Source organism: Aethalodelphis obliquidens, unplaced genomic scaffold (genome assembly GCF_003676395.1).
Source record: "Aethalodelphis obliquidens isolate GAN/ISIS:26980383/991018 unplaced genomic scaffold, ASM367639v1 scaffold86, whole genome shotgun sequence".
Lineage (NCBI taxonomy): Eukaryota > Metazoa > Chordata > Mammalia > Artiodactyla > Delphinidae > Aethalodelphis > Aethalodelphis obliquidens.
Window position 1 is genome coordinate 4,978,724 of NW_020838030.1, and position 20,973 is coordinate 4,999,696.

The following is a 20,973-nucleotide window of genomic DNA, read 5'->3' on the forward strand; positions in this document are numbered from 1 at the left end:
CAACTTCCAACTGGAATCAAGCACAGAGTTTCTGATCAATGGTTGGAAAAGAGGCCTTCACGTGGTCCCTGGATGTGAGAAAGGAAGCACATGGAGTAGCTGGCCCCATTAGGGAAGCTGGCCAGAAGACAAAGCTAGCATGTAGAAAGAGGCAAGGAGAAAGAACCATAGGGAAACGGAGTTGGAACCTTGAGGAAGCTGGGCCTGAAGGCTGCATTTTTCCAACGTAAACCAACGGTTTTCCTTTATTGTTTAAACTCTTTTGAGATGGATTTTCTGTTACTTGCATCTAAAAGCACCTGATCTGACAGCTCACAGAGAGGGCTTGAAGGTTCACAGCTAGGAAGGACCTGGGCAGTTAGTTGCCCATTTAAGCCTCTGATGATGAGAAAAAAGAAACCCAAAGCTATCAAGTGACATGTCTGAAGTCATGCAGGGAACGAACATTTGAGCCAAGACCCAGAATCCTAGCCTTTCAGAGAGCTTGAATGTCACCTAATTTGTACCTACCCCCCACCACTACCAAGCCTCCAGGTGATGGTCCCACAGCCTCTGCCCAAGTGAACGCCTCCAGGAATGGGGCCTTACGGAAGAATCCTTCGGTTCAACAAGGGCCTGACTCCTCGGAACAAGTGACTTCAAAAATGGCTAGGACAAGATTCATCAGACTTGAAGTCATCAGTTTCCCTCAGCCTGGACTTCAGGCATTGGGGTATGTGTGTGTCTGTGTGTCTGTTTGTGCGGGTGTGTGTGTTTGTGTGAACCAGGGACCTCTGCTTTCCTGCAGCAGCCCAAGGAGAAGTCTTTTGGGGCTCTAAGTTTTCTCTTATGGGTCTCAAGCTGGCAATGCCTTTAGGCTTCTCACCGCTCATCTCTGGTCTGAAGCTGTGGCCCCATGGGAGAACACATCAAACGTTAAGACAGGAACCCTATGTGTTACAGAAAGCAATCTGGTTTCTCTGCCTCATTAAACATAGCCGGGGACAGAGCTCATTGCTCATAACAAGCAGTTAGTAGGTGGTGAAGGATGGGGAAAGAGCAGCTATCTGGGCAGCAGAGTTGGCACCTATGTTGTCACTTAGCTAACCAACCAGGCCGCTGGATGTCCCTCAGCCAAGTTCACGTGCTCTTCAGGCAGCTTGGCTTCCAGCTGGGCTCAGTGGTAGCACCATCCCTCCTCAGGCACAACAGTGCTATGCTAGCAACCCCCATCCCTAAAGATGTCTGACTCTGGAGCAGAGACCAAGACTACACACGGTGCGGGGCGCTTTACTGACCAGGGCTCAGAGAGGCATGTGAGCACTGGTCCTGCCTCTTCCCAGACCCCAGCCCTACAGGTGACGAGAGATTTAACAATGGTCCAGAAACGCAACTCAATTAGAAGCTGCTGCAGTAGCAGCTAATGAAGCAAAAGGGCCACCAGTCTTGCCAGTGAAGGGTACGGGGTTGGGACTGGGTAAGAGTCAGCACCCCACAGAACTTTCTTCTGAATCTGACACATAGTTCTTAGCTTTGAACAAAGCTTCACCAATTCTTTTCACAGGGAAGTCCTACCTTAAAAGAGAGATTCTTGTAGAACTTGGGAATGTGGAGCATAGGAAACCCAGAGAATTCACACTGTAAGGGGAATTTCGGCCGTCACAGATAGCTTTACTAAAGGGTTTCTTTCCACACAGTTCCCTTTGCTGCACTAAAAAGCTGATTGGCTGTCGTTACCTTAGAGAAGCAGGAAAGCTAATGACAGAATCCCTCAGGCACTTTAAGATAAGAGAGACTAAATTAATTTTAATGTTAATGGAAATATGTAATTATAATTAGAATGCTCCAAATCTGAATAAACTAGTCTTTCAAATCCTGTGGCAAACAAGCAGCCAATCCAGAACCCTGTCACCTGGCCAGCCCAGCCTGGCTACAAGCAGGCACTCCCAGAATAAACCAGCAGAGCCATCAAACACCTCACAGCAGTCCACCTCACGCCTTTCCAAGGCGCCCCATTTTGGCCCAGTTATTCCAGCCTCCTTCACCAGGCCCCAGCTCACAGGGCCGTGAGATCAGGAGGACACCCCCAATCCTCCTCAGCCTCCTGGACCATCCTGGACCAGCCATAAGCATCTGAGCCCCCAGTGCAGGCAGATAACCAGTGGCGAGACCGAGGGAAATGACCACGAGATCGAACTAGGATCTTTTGTCAGGAAGAAGGGAATATGATGAAAAGCTACGGTGTATGATGGGGTGCTGCCTCAGTGGGGGAGCCCCCAACAGCTGGACAGTTAAGACCAGGGAGGACCCAGGGGACAGGAGGAATCTTCTGGTTTCCTTCCCAGTTGTCCAGCGATGTTGCACAGGCAGAAAAGGAGGCAGGGACGATGAGCAAGAGCTCCGGCCCAGAAGAGGAAGGGTCACGCAGTGCCGCAGCAGGCCCACAGGGGCCCTGAGGAAAGCTGCAGAGACACGCGGGGTGGCACAGAGGATGCGGATGAGCACGGCACGTGGGCTTGTGTGCTCGGCACCCTCTCCGCTCTGCTGCCTCCACCAGACCCGTGGGGACAGAGAGGTTGTGGCCTTTATTTAACAGACTCAGCTACAGCGCTGACGGACATGGCAGTGCTCCGAGTTGAAGGGCTCACCTTCAGAGGTGAGCACACGGGACCCCTCTGGACAGTGCAGCTCCACTCACCTAGAGCTCATCCGCTCAGCCTATGTGGGGAGGGTGCTCGTCCCCACCTTCCTCCATTGCTTGCTTTTGCCCAGAAAGGAAAAACCAGAGGACGGTGATGGGAGGAGAGTTCCCAAAGTTTCAGGGTTTTCTTTGTAATAAGCTTGTGACCTTTGGGTTCAGTTTCCTCCTTGGTAACATGCCTGCCACAAGGAAAGACCTGAAATTCTGGAGCAGTATCCAACAGAGCTGGGCTTGAATCTAGAGTGGACTTCAACGCTCACGATCTTTCTGCTAAATGTCTTTTCTCCCTGGAATTTATTAAGGACCTCTTAAGTCGCACACTTCTTTGTTCTCTTCAGAAGGGCCAGACATTCTCAAGGCCTTAGAAAACAAAGTAATTCACAGGCCTCCTTCCCTGGCTGTATGACATGGAAGGAGTGTTATGGGGTCAGCTAGGAAATGCCTCCCCCAAATGCCAGGCCATCCCTCAGCCCTAAGCCCCTGGCCAGTGCTCAGCTTTAACCTCACCAAGGAAACATCAGTTCTGCAGCACACTCCAGCCACACCTGTCCATCCTGGCTGAGCTGCTCCCTTTCCAGACGTGCAGGCCAGCGAGGCTTGCCCCAGCCACACACATCTAGCCTAGCTCCCTACCGTCTGTCCTCTTCAGTGCCCCACCCATTCAGACGAGAAACGGGAGGGCCAGAAGCACCTCGGAGGATCTAGCGCCATCTCTTTAATCAGAATGTGAGGTCCACAGGGGGGCTGAGACCTGGCAAAGGCAAGAGGGAGGGGCAGCCCCAACTCCCTGCCCATGACATCACAACTACTACACCTTCTGGATACCGATCCGCCAGGGCTCTGGGAAGGGGGAGTCTCAAACCCCTCTGCGAACCAGCTCCTGCTCTGTATCCAAACATTAACCCATCCTCCAAACAGTGCGTGAGCCTGCAAGCTTGTTGATCCCCTCTGGCCTCCTGGGTACACTGCCTGCCAGGCCGCATGCCCTGGAACCCCACTCTCTAGCCTTACTAACAGGGAAGGGCTAGCCACCCCACCATTAGGACTTTGGAGGTCCTCACCTGGGCTTGGGGACCTCCAGGGGACTGCTACCCAGCCTGAAAAAGTTGTCAGAATGGTTCGAGGACGAGGAGCTGGAGGACTTGGCTTCCACCAGTGCCTGGTGGGAAGGCAGGCGGTCCTCTGAGGGCTGCGGCCGGTTCCAGAGCACACTCTGTGGAGAGGATGAGTGGCTCTTCCTCCTGCAGTGGAAAGATAGGGCTGCTGGCTAAGGGGCCACCTCAGGCAAACCCTCTGCCCACCTGTACTAAATCTCAGGGCCCACTTTTTACTTGCACTGGAAAAATGCCACATGGGAGTGGGCATACTTCAGCACTCCCTTGGGCTCGGCCACGGGCAGCGAGAGCTGCGTCTTCACAGAGGGAATGTTACGTCTGAACAAAACTGGCCTGCTGGCCTCAGTGCACATGCTGGAAAACAGATTCTTATCTAACACTTTAGTAACTGACTTTCCCTGCTAATGTTATAAAAAATATTGAGCCCTTTGTCCACGGGGAAGGTCATCTCATTCTCAAAGGAGCTGACCCTCAACAAGCTCCCAATTCCCAATCATTATTTTGTACTCACCCCTTTTTTCTTTTTCTAAGCTGGCCCCCCACCTCCCAGGCAAATGATACAAGGGAGCACCCCCAGGAAGTCCCTTTAACACCAGCGCCCTCCTCACCCGACCCTGTCTTCCCAGCCCTGCAGCTTCCTCCTTCATCCCGCAGTGCCCCCCACCAACCAGATGGCTGGCCTCTGAGGCCCAGTAGAGACAGCAGGGCATGGAGCTCAGCTCTCAGGCCTACTGTCGGGGGCCCCTTTGTTCCTGGGGCTCCCTGGAGCTGGAGCCCTGGCTCACAGCTGTTAGCAAGCTTAGTTCCAGCCTGGCCCTCACCAAGCTGCCTGAGTCTGTGCTCCTGCAGGGACCAGCTCCACGGTCTCATAGGTGAAGCTCCCGGCGGCTCCTGGGGAGCTCTCCATGACCAGAGAGAAGTCACTGCCAAGGCTGGTGGTGCTGCCACGATCCTTCCGTCCTGAAAGAAGCCAGTGCCATCAATCAGCACAACATCTTCTCCTGCTAGGGGTCCCCCACCTCTTCCACACAGAAGTTTCTAGAACAAGCAGTCCCTATGTGGTCTATAGTCAGAAAGATATACAGAGGAAGTCTGCTGGGGCCCATGACTCACTCAGCATGCAGATATCTTCCACAGTGAAGCCTGCATCCCGGGCTGGCAAACTCTTCCTCCTATAAACAGAAGCCAGGACAGTGAATTCCAGATTGGGCTGAGGTCTCCCACGTCCCCCGCATGCTGTCCACCTGGGAAAGAAGCTCCAACTCACTGGAAACTCATGGACACAGGTTCTACCTGAACTGTTGCAGAAAGGCCAGGCCCACTTCTGAGGCCAGCAAAGCCTGCCGCCTCCCTGTCAGTGTGGCCCTCAGAGTTGAAGTCTGGTCCAGCACACTAGGAGCTTGGACTTGGAAAGCAAGCAAAGACACCTACTCTCACAGGGGTCCTAAAGCAATTACCAAACAAGACCCCTGTGTTTGCCAGGCTGGAAGCAGACTCTGCTCTGTGGCGGTGGGCTGTGCAGACACCCCTCTGCAGCAGCACAGGGAAGGAAGCCATCAGCTCAGGCAGGAGAAGCTTCTGCCATGGCGGTGGCATGGGGAGCTGGGAGTCCCCCTATCCTTGGGCTGGCTTTTCCCTGCATCAACGAGCCCTGCTCTCCTGGTCACAAGATGAGCCTCTTCAGCTGCTGGCCCTCCCCAGGTACCCCTACCTGCCCTCAGAGGGAAGGCAGCGACAGGAAGCCAGCCTGCCAAGCATGCAGGGAAGCAGGGCAGGGATAAGGCAGCGAGCAAGACCCCCACCGCCCTAGCACGGCCCTTCCCAGAGCACCTTGCTCCCAGTGAGAGCAGGTCTCTCCTTACCTCTGTATCTTCAGAGCAGAGAACTCCTCAGAGATGATATGCTTCAAAAAATTGAAGCAGAAGAAGAAAATCTGAGAGACCAAAAAGCAGCACACATGAGAAGATAGCAGTCTCCAGGGAGAAGAATCTAGGTGGCAGAACTCCCAGGAGAGGGCAACCAGTGACCCTGGTCAACCCCTGATGGACAGCAGCCCTGCTTTGGGGACCCTGCTGGATATTCTGGTGTAGAAACAGTACGGGCGGTAGAGAAGGCTTAGGAGGTCGGGCAGGTGTGCCTGGGCTGGGGCAAGGAAGGAAGGGCGTTTCCTTCCTGAGAACGCAAGAGGGTAAGCCAGTGATGTTTCAAACCATCTTCAAACTGAACACACATGTTCTCAAGCTACTGAAAAGGAGGAAGAGAACAGCTTCTTCTCCCTCTCAGCCTCTCCTAAGAACCCCAGGGAGAGAGGCTAACAGGGAAGGACAGCTGGGAGAGAATTTCGGGGCAAGAAGATTAATGGACACAGCAGGAACACAATGCAAGGGCAAGAGATCAGATTTTGTAGAAGAAATACCGGGAAACAGTGGTTCAGGAGAACCAGGGCTGAGGGGCAGCCACTGCCTGGCCCGCGGCCTGCACTGTTCAGAAACTGTAAGGGGCAGGACGAAGTCTGAGGCAGGCAAAGCCGGAGGAGGCTCCTGAGCTCTGACCCTGCCTCCGCATCCCCAGTTCCGTGAGCAAGTTCTCTCTTCTCCCTCCCAGCCAGTGCCCTGGTCCAACGGGCCTCTGTGAAGTGCACACAATGCAGTCTCTGCAGCTGATTCTGCAAGGTGTGGTCCATCAACCCCTCACTTGGAAAAACACCCACAGGGTATCCCAGAGCCCCGTAAGATCTCCTCAAAAAATAAAAAAGGAGGGAGGGTGCCTAGGTCAGGCCAGTATGAAAACTTTGTTACATAACTTTTTTGGTGGGCCGCCCCCGCACAGCTTGTGGGATTTTACTTCCCTGACCAGGGATTGAACCTGGGCCCTTGGCAGTGAAAGCACGGAGTCCTGAGCACAGAGTCCTAACCACTGGGCAGCCAGGGAAGTCCCTGTTACATAAAATTAAATAGGTGTCTTCACCACAGATTTTTTAGTCTTTAATATGCTAATGTGTTCTGAGAGCCTCAAAGGCAAAGGAGGGATACGGAGCTGTTTAACAGGCCCCAGCTTTTTGCATGTTTTTAAAGTATCAGAGTTTTGAGCGTGTGCAGGGAGGAAGGGAGGGCTAAGAGAAAAGCCCACATCCTGCCAACCCTCCCAGCTGAGAAGACCCTCTTGTTTATGTTGAGACGTGGCCAGGGTTTGAGTCCAGAATCCACTGGGCTCAGCCGCATCCCCTGCCCAGTCTCTGAAGGTGGAATCTGGCCTGCTCTGGGGACGGGGAGACAGCATGGGGGTCAGCAGGTACTGGAGCGCCAGCTCCAGCAAATCTCAAAATGAGAGGCTGCAAAGGGGCTTTACGTGCGGATTTCAGTGCCAAAGTCACCACCTCTGACAGAGCTCATGGAGGCCTCTGAGGAACAGGCTTATGGGCTCTGCAGTCCTGACGGATGCAATAAGTGCTCAAACGAAGAGATTTAGAAGGGGAGAGGAGCAGCTGAGAGGGAGGAACAAAAGAAGAATGCACAAGATAAGATGCCCAGAAAAGAGGCAGCCTCAGGAGGGTGAGAAAGATGCCTCAGGAAAATGGGGGGGGAGCCAACACTGCGTGCAGCTCCCACGCTGGGCATCTGGACTCATTCTCTTTGTGAGGCAGCAGAATCGACACCGGGAGACTCAAGGTTAATCACACTACCCAAGGTCACCCAGGTAGTAAGTGGCACAACTGGGGTTCACACTCAGGTCCGACTCCAGGTCTGTGTGCAGGGAAAACAGGCTGAAAACAAGAGTACCGAAGAGCCAAAGACTAAAAAAGGTAGCTAAGGATAACGCGTGGACAGGGCAGAGAGGAGGAAGGAGGGACAGCGCGCGGACAGGAAGGGGACCCACAGCCCGCTGGCCGGGATTGGTCGGGGGGTGAGGAGCTGGCAGGACCCTGCTTGCACGGAAGGCCCTGGGGCTTAAAAGCTGCCGAGTGGGTGTGATGAGACAAGGGAGGACAGGGAAGAGCTTCTGGCTTTAGCTGTGAGGGTGAGGGGCACAGGAAAGCACTTGTAAACTGGTTCCAGAGCTGAGTGCAGAAAACAAGGTCACTCATAAGAAGGCCGGCACAGAACGGGGGGAAGAGGACTGACACACGAAGGTCACAGGTAAGTGTTCTCTCCGCGAGAGAGGGGGACTGAGGCTCAGAACGGGGCTGCTGTGCCGGTGCTTTTCCTGCCACTCTGCCTGATCCCAGCACTCACCAGGCAAGGAACCGCCCCCAAAGTGTGGACACCAAACAGACCATCACCCTGTCCCTCTTGGGGGTAAAAGAGCCCGAGCCCGCGGAGCCCTGACGTGTGCCCGCAGACCGTGAGCAGTACCCACCTCCTCTCCTTTGCTGAGTCGATCTACCAACATGTGCCTGAAACAAGAAGGCGAGGAGGTCAAAGCGAGCACCTCCCAGACAAGAGGATGAAGGGGGACCAGAGCCACAGGGACAGCCCATGGCTTTGGCACCCCAGCCTCAGGTGGGCCCGACCACACCTTCTCTCTTCCCAAGGGGGTGGGACCGTCTTCGCCTTCAACCCTGTCACAGGGGCCACCACACCCACGCACACAAAAAGGCGGTTCCCAAGCACTGGAGCACCCCACAGCCCGACAGTTCCCGAAGGCTCACCCGAAGAGGAACCAGTCGTAGGCCACCGTTAGGTAGAGGATCTCAGCGGGCTTCAGGGATGCGTGGATGAGCCCGTCCTGGAAGAGACGGCCCCAGATCAGAAAGAAGCCTCCCCACGACGGCCCCCTCCTGGCCTCGGGGGCTGAGTCACAACCACCGCCCCCGTGACAGCCAGGCTGCCTGACAGCCCCCGGAGCGGGGTTAAACACGACACCTGCTCTGGACACGTGAGGTCCCTCGCTCCGAAGCCTCTCTGCTTTCTGGAAACAGTCCCAGCACTCACAAAGGGCCTCTGAATGCTCCCTGACCCCACGGCCCAGCCCGTCCATACTCACAGCCCACAAGGAAAGGCGCAGGAGAGAGATGAAGAGGGGCGTCCGGTCCCAGCCTGAGATACAGTGTACTAGCAGTCCGCTGTCATCTACACAGGAACGTGGAACGGGAGGCCCAGGAGAGAAGCAAACACGGGCTGATGAAAAGGGGATGTGCCACCGCCCTGGCCTGGGGTGAGAGCCAGGCCACCCCAGAACCACGGCCTAGCTCCAGAGGCAGGCATGTGATGTTTCTGCCAACCTGGCCACAGTGACCGGTTCAAGGATGGGCACTGGATCCAAACTGAGGCAATGAGCGGGAGCTCTGGGACAGAGGCCGTCTCCCTCTTCTGGAGGGGTTAAGATGGCAGGAAACAAGTCTGGAACGATTGCCAGCCATGAAGCTAACTAAACAGTGGGTATGAGACAAGGAGAGATGCTTTGTGGTATTTGGCACCTGGCTCTGCTCTTGGGCCTTCTTGGTTAAATAAATGAATACATTTCCATTTGTTCAAGCAAGTGCAACCCCACACAGGTCCTGACTGATATGGAGGAACCAGAGTCAGACCGCCCTAGGACACTGAGCATAATGGGCTCATCCAATCAAAACAGTCAAACTGGCTGGAGTACCCTCTGGAGAACAGGCCCTCCAGGGGCTCTTGTGTGTGCCCAAGAAGAGGCCAGGACTGACTTTCTCTCACCTTTCTGAACCAAAAGAGGCCACTGCAGCCCCACACAAAAGGCTGATGCTCAAAGCTCAAAGGCCAGCTGAATGTGGTTCAGATGGTAACAAGTTCATAATTTTGGGCATGGAATAAATCTGCCAATGACAAGGGAATCCCCAAATCCTTCTCCCATAGAGCAAAAGGCCCCAATAAACACACATTTGCGATGTCAAGACCTGGGAACACCCAGAAGATCCTATGGCTTGAGGCAAGCAGAGGCAGACTCACCGTCACTGTTAATTATGGAAAGCAGCAGTTTCAGGTAGTTTTGTGTTTGTTGCACCAGATCCCAACTCTGTTGGAGAAGAAAAATAAAAGGATTCTATGAATAGGTGTTTAACTCAGAATGGAAATTTAAAGTATTTTTAAAATAAAATGCTATGAGTTATTCTGGGGAAACAAGTACCCCAGGCTCATGGTCACAGGCCACAGGTCCCAAATCCCAGACTATCTGAAACTTCACTTTTCACACATCCCTGCACCCTCCCCCACGGGCCCCTCCCTCAGTGTGCTCTGACCCAACGTGCGGGTGAGGGAGGGGAAGCCATGCAGGAGCCTGGGCAACCCACAGCCCCACAGCCACAAGCAGCAGCCGGACACTAGCTCCTCTGAGCCCTGGGCTCCAGGCACGGCTGTCTAGGGAATTAACAGAAGCCGACAAAGAGCCCTGAGCCCGTGGCCATTGTCACCAAATGGAAAGAGCCACTTCTTTATCTGCCATCACATCACAGAAACCAAGGTAACCATCAACCTTCTCATCAATCAGGTTTCACACGTTTTTTATTGCTACTCACTGCATAGTCTTTTAATGAGTACCAAATGCAGTCTGTTTGGTAAACAAAAATCTTTTAAAACAGGAGGCCCACGAGGTGGGAGAGCAAAAACAAGCAAAAGCCATAGAGATCGGAACCTCTGTTCTAGCCCAAGCTAAAGGTCCAGACTAGACCCTCTGAGAAACAGTCCATTTTGGAATCCGGAAGCCCACGGAGGGGCCTGACCCAGTTCTGTGGCCCCCTCCCCCTAGCTGGGGACAGTCTCTTAACATGACTGCTTCTCAGTGTCTGGGGCTGTGCAGAGAAGGCGGTGAATGCCAGCTAGCGAGAGCGCTGCCCTGGGGAGGGTGAACACAGCACCTGTAATTGGAATGGTTTTCCCAGGAACTTAAACCAGGCTCATTTACCTGACCTTCCCATGGACCCTGGAGAGTCCTGACCCACTTGCAGGAGCTGCAGAGAAAGCCGCTGCAGTGCCGTGCTGATAAACTTATTACTACCCGTGGTGGCTCGGGGGTCTCTCTGCTCATCTGGTTCAACGTGTCAGACACACCATTGCCAAGAGATTTCCTCCGCGCTGTGATTCCAGCGGGTGAGGAAAAGCAGGAGAGGTGGGAGCTACGCAGCAGGTGTGCAGGGAGGTCAGGCTGGCTGGGGGAGGACTGCAGCGGCCGGGAAAGGGCAGGAGGTGACCAAGGACGAGCCCGCAGGGCAGCTCCCACAACGGCAGCTGTTTGAAGGGGACATAAATGACCAAGGAGCGGCGGCAGACTCCGCTGGCCACCGTGCCCAGGGCTGGGGCAGGAACCACAGCCTGGGGAGCGCTGGGTCGGCAGAGGCCCAAGGTCACACAGCTAAGCTGAGCTGGGGTCTGGACCCAGGCCTGTGGTCACACACCGCACTGTAGGAACACCTCCTCAGATACCAGAGTGAGAAACAGAAGAGGACCTGGGACATGCATGAAAATCTAGGCTCACCTCTGACTCTCTATGTGTGCCGTGACAAAGCCTCCAGATACAGAGGTGAGTACCACATATCGGCCTTACGTTTCCATGCCTGGTGCATGCCTCTTTCCCTGGCTGGCAAACTCCTACTCATCCTTTAAAGGCCCAGCCCCATTATCTTCTCTACAGAGTCTTCTTCTGTGGCCACTGGTCAATACCCCTACCACGCAGGTGATGGTTACGCTGTTGCCTCGGAATTTTCCTAGACTGAGCCCAGTGAGGGCGGAGGCCATTTTGGCACGTCTGCATCTGTAAGGCTTCGTGCTTAGGGACTAGGAGGTACCTGTAGAATGTTCTTTCACTGACTAGTCATAGTCAGGGGCCAGGTTGAGGAGCAGCAGCCACTGGAAGGGGCCTTCGGGCACAGAATGAAAGAGCAGAGCTTTATGGAATTCCATCTGGCTACACAGAGGTCAGCAACACCCACACATGCACTACTGCTCGTGCAATGGGAAACAGTGGTGTGAACGTGACTGTGGGCCTGGCCCTGGGACACAGCAGTGAACACAATGACTCCAGCCCTGAGGCTGGAGGGAAGGGAAGGCAAAGTGAATTGCTGCAGGTGTGCTAATTAAAAGGAGCCCTCTAAGATGCTGCAGGACCATGTAATTGGGGAGGTGAGCCTAGCCTGATCCATGGGGACCCTTAGGGAAGGCTCCTTGGAGATGGTGACATGCATGTGAGAAAAGGGGAGGGAAAGCACACGAGTGTTTGCGGCAGAGAGAAGAGCATGTGCAAACCTGGAGAGCATCTTCCCTAAGGGGTGGAGAGGCGGTCAGGGTAGCTGGAGGGGAGGGAGTGGACAGCCAGTGAGTCACAAGAACAAGCCTGGACCACGTGGAGCTGGGTGGACCACATAAGGGTCCTTGGACTTATCCTGAGGGAAAAAGGAAAGTCAGTGGCAGCTGTGAAGGAAGGAGTGACAGTGACGACCCTGCCCCATCATCTGAGTATCGTGCTCTGCCAGGCCCTATTCACTATTTCCAGTCGGTTGCCCCTTCAACGTGGACCCACGCTCAGCCATGAGACGATGGTAGCCTGCATTAGGCCAGTGACCTAAGGGATGGAGGCAAGAAGGACTGGGGAGTTCCCCTGGGGCAGAGACTTACAGAACTGATGGGACCAGCCATGGGTGTTGGGGAGAAGAGCCCCCATTTTTCGAGTCTGAGCATCTGGGTAAATGGTGGAGGGCTCGGGGGTGCTGTGGGTTGTGGCCAATTCCATTCTGGGCAGCTTGAGTTTGAGGTGCTTGCATGACGGGACACTTGGAAAAGGAAGTAGGTGTGGATCACTGAGAGAGGCCAGGCCAGGCCGGGCCCAGAGCCCGGATTAAGGGGAATGTAGATGCAAGCATACAACCTCTCTAGGGATGGGGGAGAGGAGGCACATCAGGGAATTCTTCTTGGAGTGGACACTCGAGCCAAATCCTGAAGGCAGTGTGTCAGCCAGACAAGAGGAGGCTGGGAGGGCCAGCCAGGCAGAGGGAACAGACATGGGGAAGGCAGTGGGAACAATGAGGCTACTTGTCCTGGCTGAAGCAAGTGGCAAGGACACTGCTAATGGCCTGTGGGCTTGTACAGTGGGCTAAACGTGGTAGAGAGATGGATCCATCCAGTAAGACTGGGGACCCTTTGGACTTCCTTGGTGGTACGGTAGTTAAGAATCCACCTGCCAATGCAGGGGACACGGGTTCGAGCCCTGGTCCGGGAAGATCCCACATGCCGCGGAGCAAAAAAGCCTGTGTGCCACAACTACTGAGCCGGCGCTCTAGAGCCTGTGCGCCACAACTACCAAGCCTGTGTGTCACAACTACTGAAGCCCATGCGCCTAGAGCCCGTGCTCCACAACAAGAGAAGCCACTGCAATGAGAAGCCTGCGCACCGCAACAAAGAGTACCCCCGCTCGCTGCAACTAGAGAAAGCCTGTGCACAGCAACGAAGACCTAATGCAGCCAAAAATAAATAAACTAAAAAAAAAAAAAAGACTGGGGACCCTTCCATGGCAGACGATGACAAAGAGGAGAGAAGCACAGTGGAAATAATTTTAAGGTTTCTATAACCAAATCAGGTCAGGCAGCTCTGCACTTTCTCTGATGGAACACGCATTTAAAAGGTGAAATGAAAAACGTCACTAAATCCCAGAGCTGGAAAAGCAAACTCCATGAGGTCCTCCTCTGGAAACAGAACTCCCTGGTGGATGTAAATCTTTCAGTGAGTCATGTTCAGAAAGCTTTGATTTTCTGGGCCAAGAAATCAGGAGAGACAGTTCAACAGGTAAGCAGCTCCTCCTTTCCCAGGAGGTCAGAGGTCACAAGCCAGGCCTTCAGGTGTCTGCCTGAGGGACTTGTGGGGCAGGCACCAGGGGTCCCCTCACCTGATACTGGCTCCAGTCAATGTTCAGAGAGCAAGTCAGGAAGTCGGGGATGCTCAGAGGGGCATCAACGTAGTCCTGGGGACAGAAAGACACTGTGAGATGCAGGCTGTCCACCAGGAGAAGCCAGGATGACCAGGCAGGTTGAGGCCCTGAAGCTGTGGCTACCACAGGCAGGCAGGATGTCCCCCCACAGTGCTCGCCTTCTCAGGGCCAGATGCCTGTGCCACCCTGGGAGTGACGGCTTAAAAATCAAAGGGACCAGATACTGCTGCCAAGTGGAGCTTTTCAGTTGGCGTTTGAGTGTTTACGGCTGACACAGAGGTGATCAGCGTATTCAGCCTCCGGCAGCTCCTGGGCTGCTCCCACCCGCTGAGGAGGAGCTCTTCACACAGAGAGCGGAGCAAAAATGAAGGACTTTTCCTACCTTTTCCCTGAAAACTCTTTTAAAGAAAAGGAGAAATTAAAGGGGGAGAGAAAAGTATATATGATGAGAGTTTAAACATGTACATACAAGGAGGAGAGAGGGAAAAATAATGAGACTCATTCAGGGAAGAGCAAAGAAAGGAGAAGGGTAGCTGTTTTCCCCAAGAAGATTACTGGCTGGTTTCCCTTCACAAACAGAAGACCCAAGCTGATGAATGTTATTGCTCATACCTGCTTCCAGTTAAAAATGAGCCCTTCAGCCATGTAATCCCGATCCTTATATTCCTTGAAAAATTCACAGCCTGGAAAAGAAGGGCAGAGTCGTGACACCACCCTTCCTGGCCCAGTGTCCTGAGATGCCCCTGGGTGCTGGAGGACCGAGGCGGCCACCAGCGCACACACTCCAAAGTGGGCCCCAGATGACATGAGTGGAGGCTGGACCAGGTGAGCGGGAGCCTCCAACGCTCCTTGGGTTTCTAGCCAGAGACCTTCCCGATGAGGCAGCCCCTGCCTGCACACCTCTGTGTCTCTCTCCCTCTGTGCTCACTGGTTGTTGGTCACTTTTCTCTCATTTCAGGTCCCTCTGCCCTACAAGTCCCTGAAGTGCCAACAGCCAGAGAACAACAGCGCGGTTTACAGTTTGAGCCCTGGCAGCACCTTCTCAGCAACTTACCTAGTTACGGAGGATCACCCTCCCTCCTGTTACAGACACACTTCAGAGATACTGAGGGTTCAATTCCAGACCACCGCAATGAAGCAAGCCACACGAATTTTTTGGTTTCCCAGTGCATATTAAAGTTATGTTTACACTGTATTATAGCTTATTGAGTGTGTGATAGCACTATGTCTAAAAAATATATATATCTTAAATTTAAAAAATACCTTAAATAAAAAATACTTCAGGGAATTCCTTGGCGGTCCAGTGGTTAGGACTTGGTACACTGCTGTGGGCCCCAGTTCAATCCCTGGTCAGGGAATTAAGATCCTACAAGCCACACAGCACGGCCAAAAAAAAAAAAAACAACAAACACTTTATTGCTAAAAAATGGTGACCATACTCTGAGCCTACAGTGAGGTGGAGTAGTAACATCGAAGATCACTGATCACAGGTCAGCATAAAAAATGGAGTGATAATGGAAAAGTCTGAGGTATTGTGAGAACTATCAAAATGTGACAGAGACACGAGGTGAACAAATACTGGGAAAATGTCTCCAATAGACTTGACACAGGGTTGCCACAAATGCTCAATTTGTAAAAAATGCAATATGTGAAGAGTAACAAAGCGAAGAGCAATAAAATGAGGTCTGCCTGTGCCAACCCCGCAGGCTTTCAGTGAGGACCGAACATCGTAACATGAGAGGAAGGACCATGGACAGTGCCTGAAATGGGACAGGCGCTCAAGAGACACGTCCTTCTCCAACAAACCTTGCCAAGATGTGCTTTCTGTATCATTCACCAGAAAAACTATAAGAAATACCACCAGGGTAAGACCTCAGGAACAGAGAGAGGAGTGGAGAGAAAAGGGCCTTGGCAATGTTCCCAGCTTCAAACCTCAGCCTTTCATGTAGCCCTGTGACTGTGAACAAGTTAATTTCTCTAAGCCTTGATTTTCTCATTTGTAAAGTGATTAAGGATGAAATGAAACAATACGTATAAAACAGCTGGCACAGCACTGCGACAAGGGGCACTCAGGTGACAGCATACTGGTGCCATCCTCATGCCACCGCTGCAGTGAGAGCCCCAGTGCAACCCTGCAGCTCAGCCTGGGGAGAACGAGGCCTGCACTCCTCTCAGTTCCTCCACCAGGACCAACACAAACTCCAGAGGGCACAAGGCTCTGGCCACAGGTCCAAGTCTGGTAAGGTCCCCAAAGGCAACAAAACAGTTGCCTGAATTCTGTCAAAGTAGCCACAGGCCATAAACATCCACACAGAACTCTCCAGCTCCTCTTGGGACATGCTCCTGTCTGGGGCCACACCAGGGAAGAAAGGAAAGGTTCTTTCATGGAGGAAGGTCTGGAGACTTAGCCTGTGTGTTCTGCAGACCTGGCTCTCACCACCCCACACACTCCTGCACTCGAATCCCCCAGGCCTCACTGTGGATGGGGAAGTCAGGAATCAATCCTCAGCTCTAACACTTCAGCGGATTCTTGGGTGCCTCACTGGGAGAAAGAAGAAATATAAATATCAGACAGAGGCCCTGAGCTTATGAGCCTGGGAGTAGGAGGGACACCAATCATTCCTCAGAACTCCCGTAAAGTGCTCTGTTTTCTCAAACTTGAGCGCTTGAATCAACACTGCAGGCTCCAGGCCGAGCTCTGACCAGCATATAATGCAGAAGCAACTGTGAGAAACGGAGAGAATTAAAGCAGCCTCGGTACCCAGGGCAATGCCTTGACATTCATTACCTAAACAGGCTTCTGAGCCTGTTGAGAGGCAAACAGACAGGACCAAAAGTGAAGTGAGAACGGACGCTCGCTCAAGAGGGAAACAAATTAGACTCACGCTGGGGAGTTTCTGGCCCCGTCTATCTTGGTGCCCTGAAGGAAGTGCTCCCAGAACACTTCCCGTTTTCAAGGGCTAGTCTAAGCCTAAGTTAGTCTGACAGAGAACTGATACCACCGCAGTTCCTGTCTGGGCTTCAAAGTCATCAGAGGGCTCAACAGAGACCCCTGAAATGGCAGCAGAGTGCATTTCAGGACTTGGTCTGGATAACATCAATTTTGTTATGAAGTATAATAATGTAGGCATGTAAAGAAATTTAAGAACATGAGCAGAGGAAGCAAGGTAATTAAGGTAAGCAAGTTAAGTGCTTCTCCTGTCCCCTCATCTGGGTGTGCAGCAGCATCTCCTGCCACCTAGGCTTCTGGGTTTTTACTGATGCCTCTTAATCTCCCCTCAACACCATACACAACTATCAGATGCAGTACACGATATTCTGGGAAGAATGGGGGAAAAAAATTCACAGAGAGATGGTATCATCTTACCATTCTGGCGTTTTCTTTTCTTACCATTTTGTGTAAGCACTTTTTCTCTTACATAGTTGAGATTGTAGTATTTAATTTTCTATCTTGCTTATTAGCACCTTAAGCACTTTTCTATGACTATGTAATATCTCGTTCTACTATGGATGGCTGTACCATCAGTTACATCATCATTATTCTGATTGATGAAAACATTTCCCATGTTTGGCTGGTATAATCAGACATGACGAACATCTTCAGGCCCAAGCTGGCTGGATTATGGCCTAATGAATAACTGGGTCAAAAGGTGTTAGTTAATATTTCAGGAGTCTTTTAACAAGCTGCCCAACGACAGCAGAAAGGATATTGTGCTACTGTTCTGGAGCAAAACGATTTTTTTCTTTTCTTTTCTTTGTTTTAAAGTGTGGTGGTTTTTTTTTTTTTGGCTGCTGCCATGCGGCATGCGGGATCCTTATTTCCCCAACCAGGGATCGAACCCATGCCCCTTCAGTGGAAGCACGGAGTCTGAACCACTGGACTGCCAGAGAAGTCCCACAAAACAATTTTTTCTAAGCCAAGTGTTACTGAGAAGCTGAACACAAATAAAGAAAGCTGACGCGTCGCTCCTCAGCCAACTCCGTCCTCTCCCGTGCATTCGGCAGAGAGTACTTCAGTCTGGGGGCCCCCAGAGCATCTCCTGAGAGTCAGGAGCCTAGTCCGAAAGCCAGCTTTAGAGCTACCTGAGGAAAGCTCCAGTGCAGACCCCCAGCGGGGACATCCCTGTTTTGACACATCTCTGACGCTGCCGAGCCCACGGCATCATCATCATGGTTCTGCATCTGCCGAAAGCGAGCCTCTCCTCCCAGGCACCCGTCACTCGGCCTGGTGTTGGCACCTGTCAGGGACAGGTCTGGCACTTCGCCCAGAGTAAGCATCATTAACCACATTTTATGCAGGATGAAACTGATGCTCAGAAGGGTTAAGGGACTTGTTCAAGGACACAGTGCTGGGACTGGAATGCACGCCCAGCCCTACATGCCACCAAATGCCAAGCTAGCAGAGAAGAGTGAGTAGAGACCCTGAAGGAGGCCACTGTAAGACAGCCAGGCCACAGGGGTCGTGGTTTGGATACCACCAGCTCACACTGATGAGGATATACCCTCTGCCCACGAGGCACTGGATGAACTTGAGGTTCTAATGAGAAGGCCTTGTGTCTCTACTGCAACCTGGGGTCACCAGCCTGCTCTCTATTGGCCACATGGCTCCAAGATGAGGAGACAAGATCCAGCACAGGACTGAAGGCAGGTGCTACTGCTGAGGAGCAGGAGAGAGGTTTCAAGGAGAAAGAGTCCACTTTCTACTGTCTGTTGACAAAGTTTGGTGCTGATGTTAGGGCTCTAATACCTCCTTGAACGAGCAGGTGTTGCCAGAAAGAAAGCTTAAACGCTACAAACTGGACTAACGCAGCTTCAGTATCTAGTGCAGAGAACACTGCCCTGGCCACAGGTCGCATACAGTCTGTGCCAGAGACAAATGCAGCCAGCTGTGTGCTCACCACGGTGCTCTGTGACACGGTGAGGCCACCAACCACGTGCAACTGGGGACAGAGCACTTACATCCTCACCACGGCAACAGCCAGTGCAGCATAGATGGTTGCTGACACAGAGGACTAACGATGTCACTTCACACCGAAACAGCACATTAGCTGCCCAGAGCACGCCGATAAACCTGACCTCACCTAATCCGCACAACAAGACCCTGAGCTAAGCCTCACCAACTTCCAGTGATACCTGAGAAAACCTGAGGCTGGGCGAGGTGAAGTAACTCGCTCAAGAGCGCAGTAGGGAGGACCTGAGCCAGGACTCCATTCCTGGGCCGCTCCCAGGGGAAAGCCCCCCTACACACACACAAGGACAGCGTCCCACCCTAAGGTGAGAGCCAAGGACCAGCAGCTGCACTGCCCTATGCTGAGCGACAGCAGATCCTGTCCGAGAGCTCCGGGGCATCTGTGCACCTAAGTGGCCAGGGCCTGAGGAGGGCCTCAAAGAGCCCCAGTCCTGGGAAGCCTGTCCCTTGACCAGACCCTGGAAAGAGCCCCTACCTGGATACGGGATGGAGAGGAGAGTGAAGTCGGCATAGCGCTGGGCTTTGTCCACCTTCTCGGAGGAGGTGACACTACAAGACAGGATACAACGTGTTACGGCATCACAACACATGCACACCATTCCCCACAAGCATTACCACAGCTCAAATGATCCTCCTGCTATAGAAACTACTGTTCAGAGTTAGGAATGATGCCCTCCAGGGGGCTTACTTAGAACGACTAAGAAATGCGACTGCTCTGCCGCCTCTACCCCAAGTCACCAGGTGAGAGCGGCGACTCCCCCGGACCCCACAGCACCGGCAACGCAAAGGGACCTAAGCCGCGGAACAAGCTTCCCCCAAAGGCAGCATCGCCCCCTGACCCGCAGGGCGGAGTGAGAAAAGAGCAAAATAACAGAGACACTGTCCAAAAGGGGCCCTGGGGCGGACTCTCGTCTCCACCTTCTCCGGCATCCACTGCGGACACTCCCAGACAGCATCGGAGAGACACAGGACTACTCTGACAGACAGCGGGATGTGCAGGTGACTGCAAACTGCTGAGCTGTAACAGCCTCAGTGTGGCTTATTTTCTAAGACATACTTGGCAAAATTAAAAGTGGCTATTATAAAAAATAAACAACACTTTGGAAAAATTCCCCAAATTTCATCACCCTAACCCAGGTTCCATTTGTTTCTAATTTTGCCTTACCGTAAGAAGATTTGTTCCACACAGGACATAAAAATTGAGTAAATACTGATTTTTTTCGATCCACTTTAAAAGAGACTCTAATCTACCAGAGATGGCGCAGCAGCAGCAGAGCACACGTTAGAGACCCACGGCTCCCTTGGTGCTCTCCGCACCACCCCAGAGAAAGTGACTTAACCTCTCCGGCTTCAGTTTCTCCCCTCCAAGAGGGAGACACTAGAACCTCCTTGCAAGGAGGGCTGTGTGAGGATACAGGGAGAGGATGCACGAGGCCTGGCACGCAGTGTGCCCTTGTAACTGCTCTGTGCCATCTCCGACCCCACGAGCCTGTGAGCACACGGCCTCCACCCACTTCGCAGGGGGTGCCCTGCACTCACTTCATGCCAAACTTCACCTTCTTGTTCTCCACCATCAGGTCACAGATGTATTTCACTGACAGGTACCGGAGCAGCTTGATGTCATACCCTCTGACCTTATCAAAAAGATGCGTGTCGGAACTTCTGAAACAAAGAGCCAGAGGGAGAAGGTGCACTGCACATTCATCCACAAAAGTCTGGGGCGTGAGGGGCGCGTTCAAGGAAGTCTAGTTTCTACAGAAGAATTTCTGATTCTCTTCTCCAGAAGACAGAGGGAGGGCCAAGAGAGGACAACCGCTCCCAGGGAAGGTGACTTTCTAAGTGATTATCCCGCTCTCTGGGACGCATTTCAAAGAGGAGCGATCTGCACCTGGGGCGGAAAAGGGATTTTTGGCGCTGCTTGACGTGAAGCCAGAAGACTCAAGATAATCTCTGAGCTCTAAAAAGCAGCAGGCTAGTGGCTGATAGAGTCTTTGAGCCTCCATTAGAGTTTATCTCTCTCCACCCCCCTCCCTTTTCCCATTTATGACCGTTTTTAGCCATATGACTTGCTCAAAATGTAACAGATTGAAACTTTCACTGGGAGATGGACTTTTTAGAGCTATGTTATCAACTGATTGTGAAATATTAGCAAGTGAATTCCCTCTGCTTAGAAGGCCGCTGAAGCAAGGAGAAAGATAAAATTTTCCTCATCTCCAGGCTGCCTTTTGATCAGTCATACAGATAAAGGCAAAAGCAGAACGAATAAAGTCACCATTAATTTTTTTTTGTAATGCCCACTGCTTTGCTGTCCCCAGCGGACTCCTCACCAAGAA

At 52.6% G+C, this 20,973-nt stretch overlaps 1 protein-coding gene across 10 annotated transcripts in view; it reads right to left on the reverse strand.

Annotated features, from left to right (window-relative positions):
• The window catches only part of MTMR14 (myotubularin related protein 14), a 43,402-nt gene that overhangs the window by 7,492 nt on the left and 14,937 nt on the right, over positions 1 to 20,973 (reverse strand). For 6 of the 10 annotated variants that reach the window (XM_027093791.1, XM_027093789.1, XM_027093790.1 and 3 more), the window contains 12 exons: positions 20,180 to 20,302; positions 19,116 to 19,189; positions 14,284 to 14,354; positions 13,630 to 13,704; positions 9,708 to 9,774; positions 8,779 to 8,864; positions 8,444 to 8,520; positions 8,152 to 8,188; positions 5,658 to 5,728; positions 4,909 to 4,967; positions 4,617 to 4,755; positions 3,742 to 3,921 (listed from right to left, as the gene is read on the reverse strand). In XM_027093791.1, coding sequence (XP_026949592.1) covers positions 3,742 to 3,921; positions 4,617 to 4,755; positions 4,909 to 4,967; positions 5,658 to 5,728; positions 8,152 to 8,188; positions 8,444 to 8,520; positions 8,779 to 8,864; positions 9,708 to 9,774; positions 13,630 to 13,704; positions 14,284 to 14,354; positions 19,116 to 19,189; positions 20,180 to 20,302 — 1,059 coding nt within the window. The remainder of the gene's footprint in view (positions 1 to 3,741; positions 3,922 to 4,616; positions 4,756 to 4,908; positions 4,968 to 5,657; positions 5,729 to 8,151; positions 8,189 to 8,443; positions 8,521 to 8,778; positions 8,865 to 9,707; positions 9,775 to 13,629; positions 13,705 to 14,283; positions 14,355 to 19,115; positions 19,190 to 20,179; positions 20,303 to 20,973) is intronic. The other 4 variants (XM_027093788.1, XM_027093792.1, XM_027093797.1 and 1 more) reach the window with 2 other exon arrangements.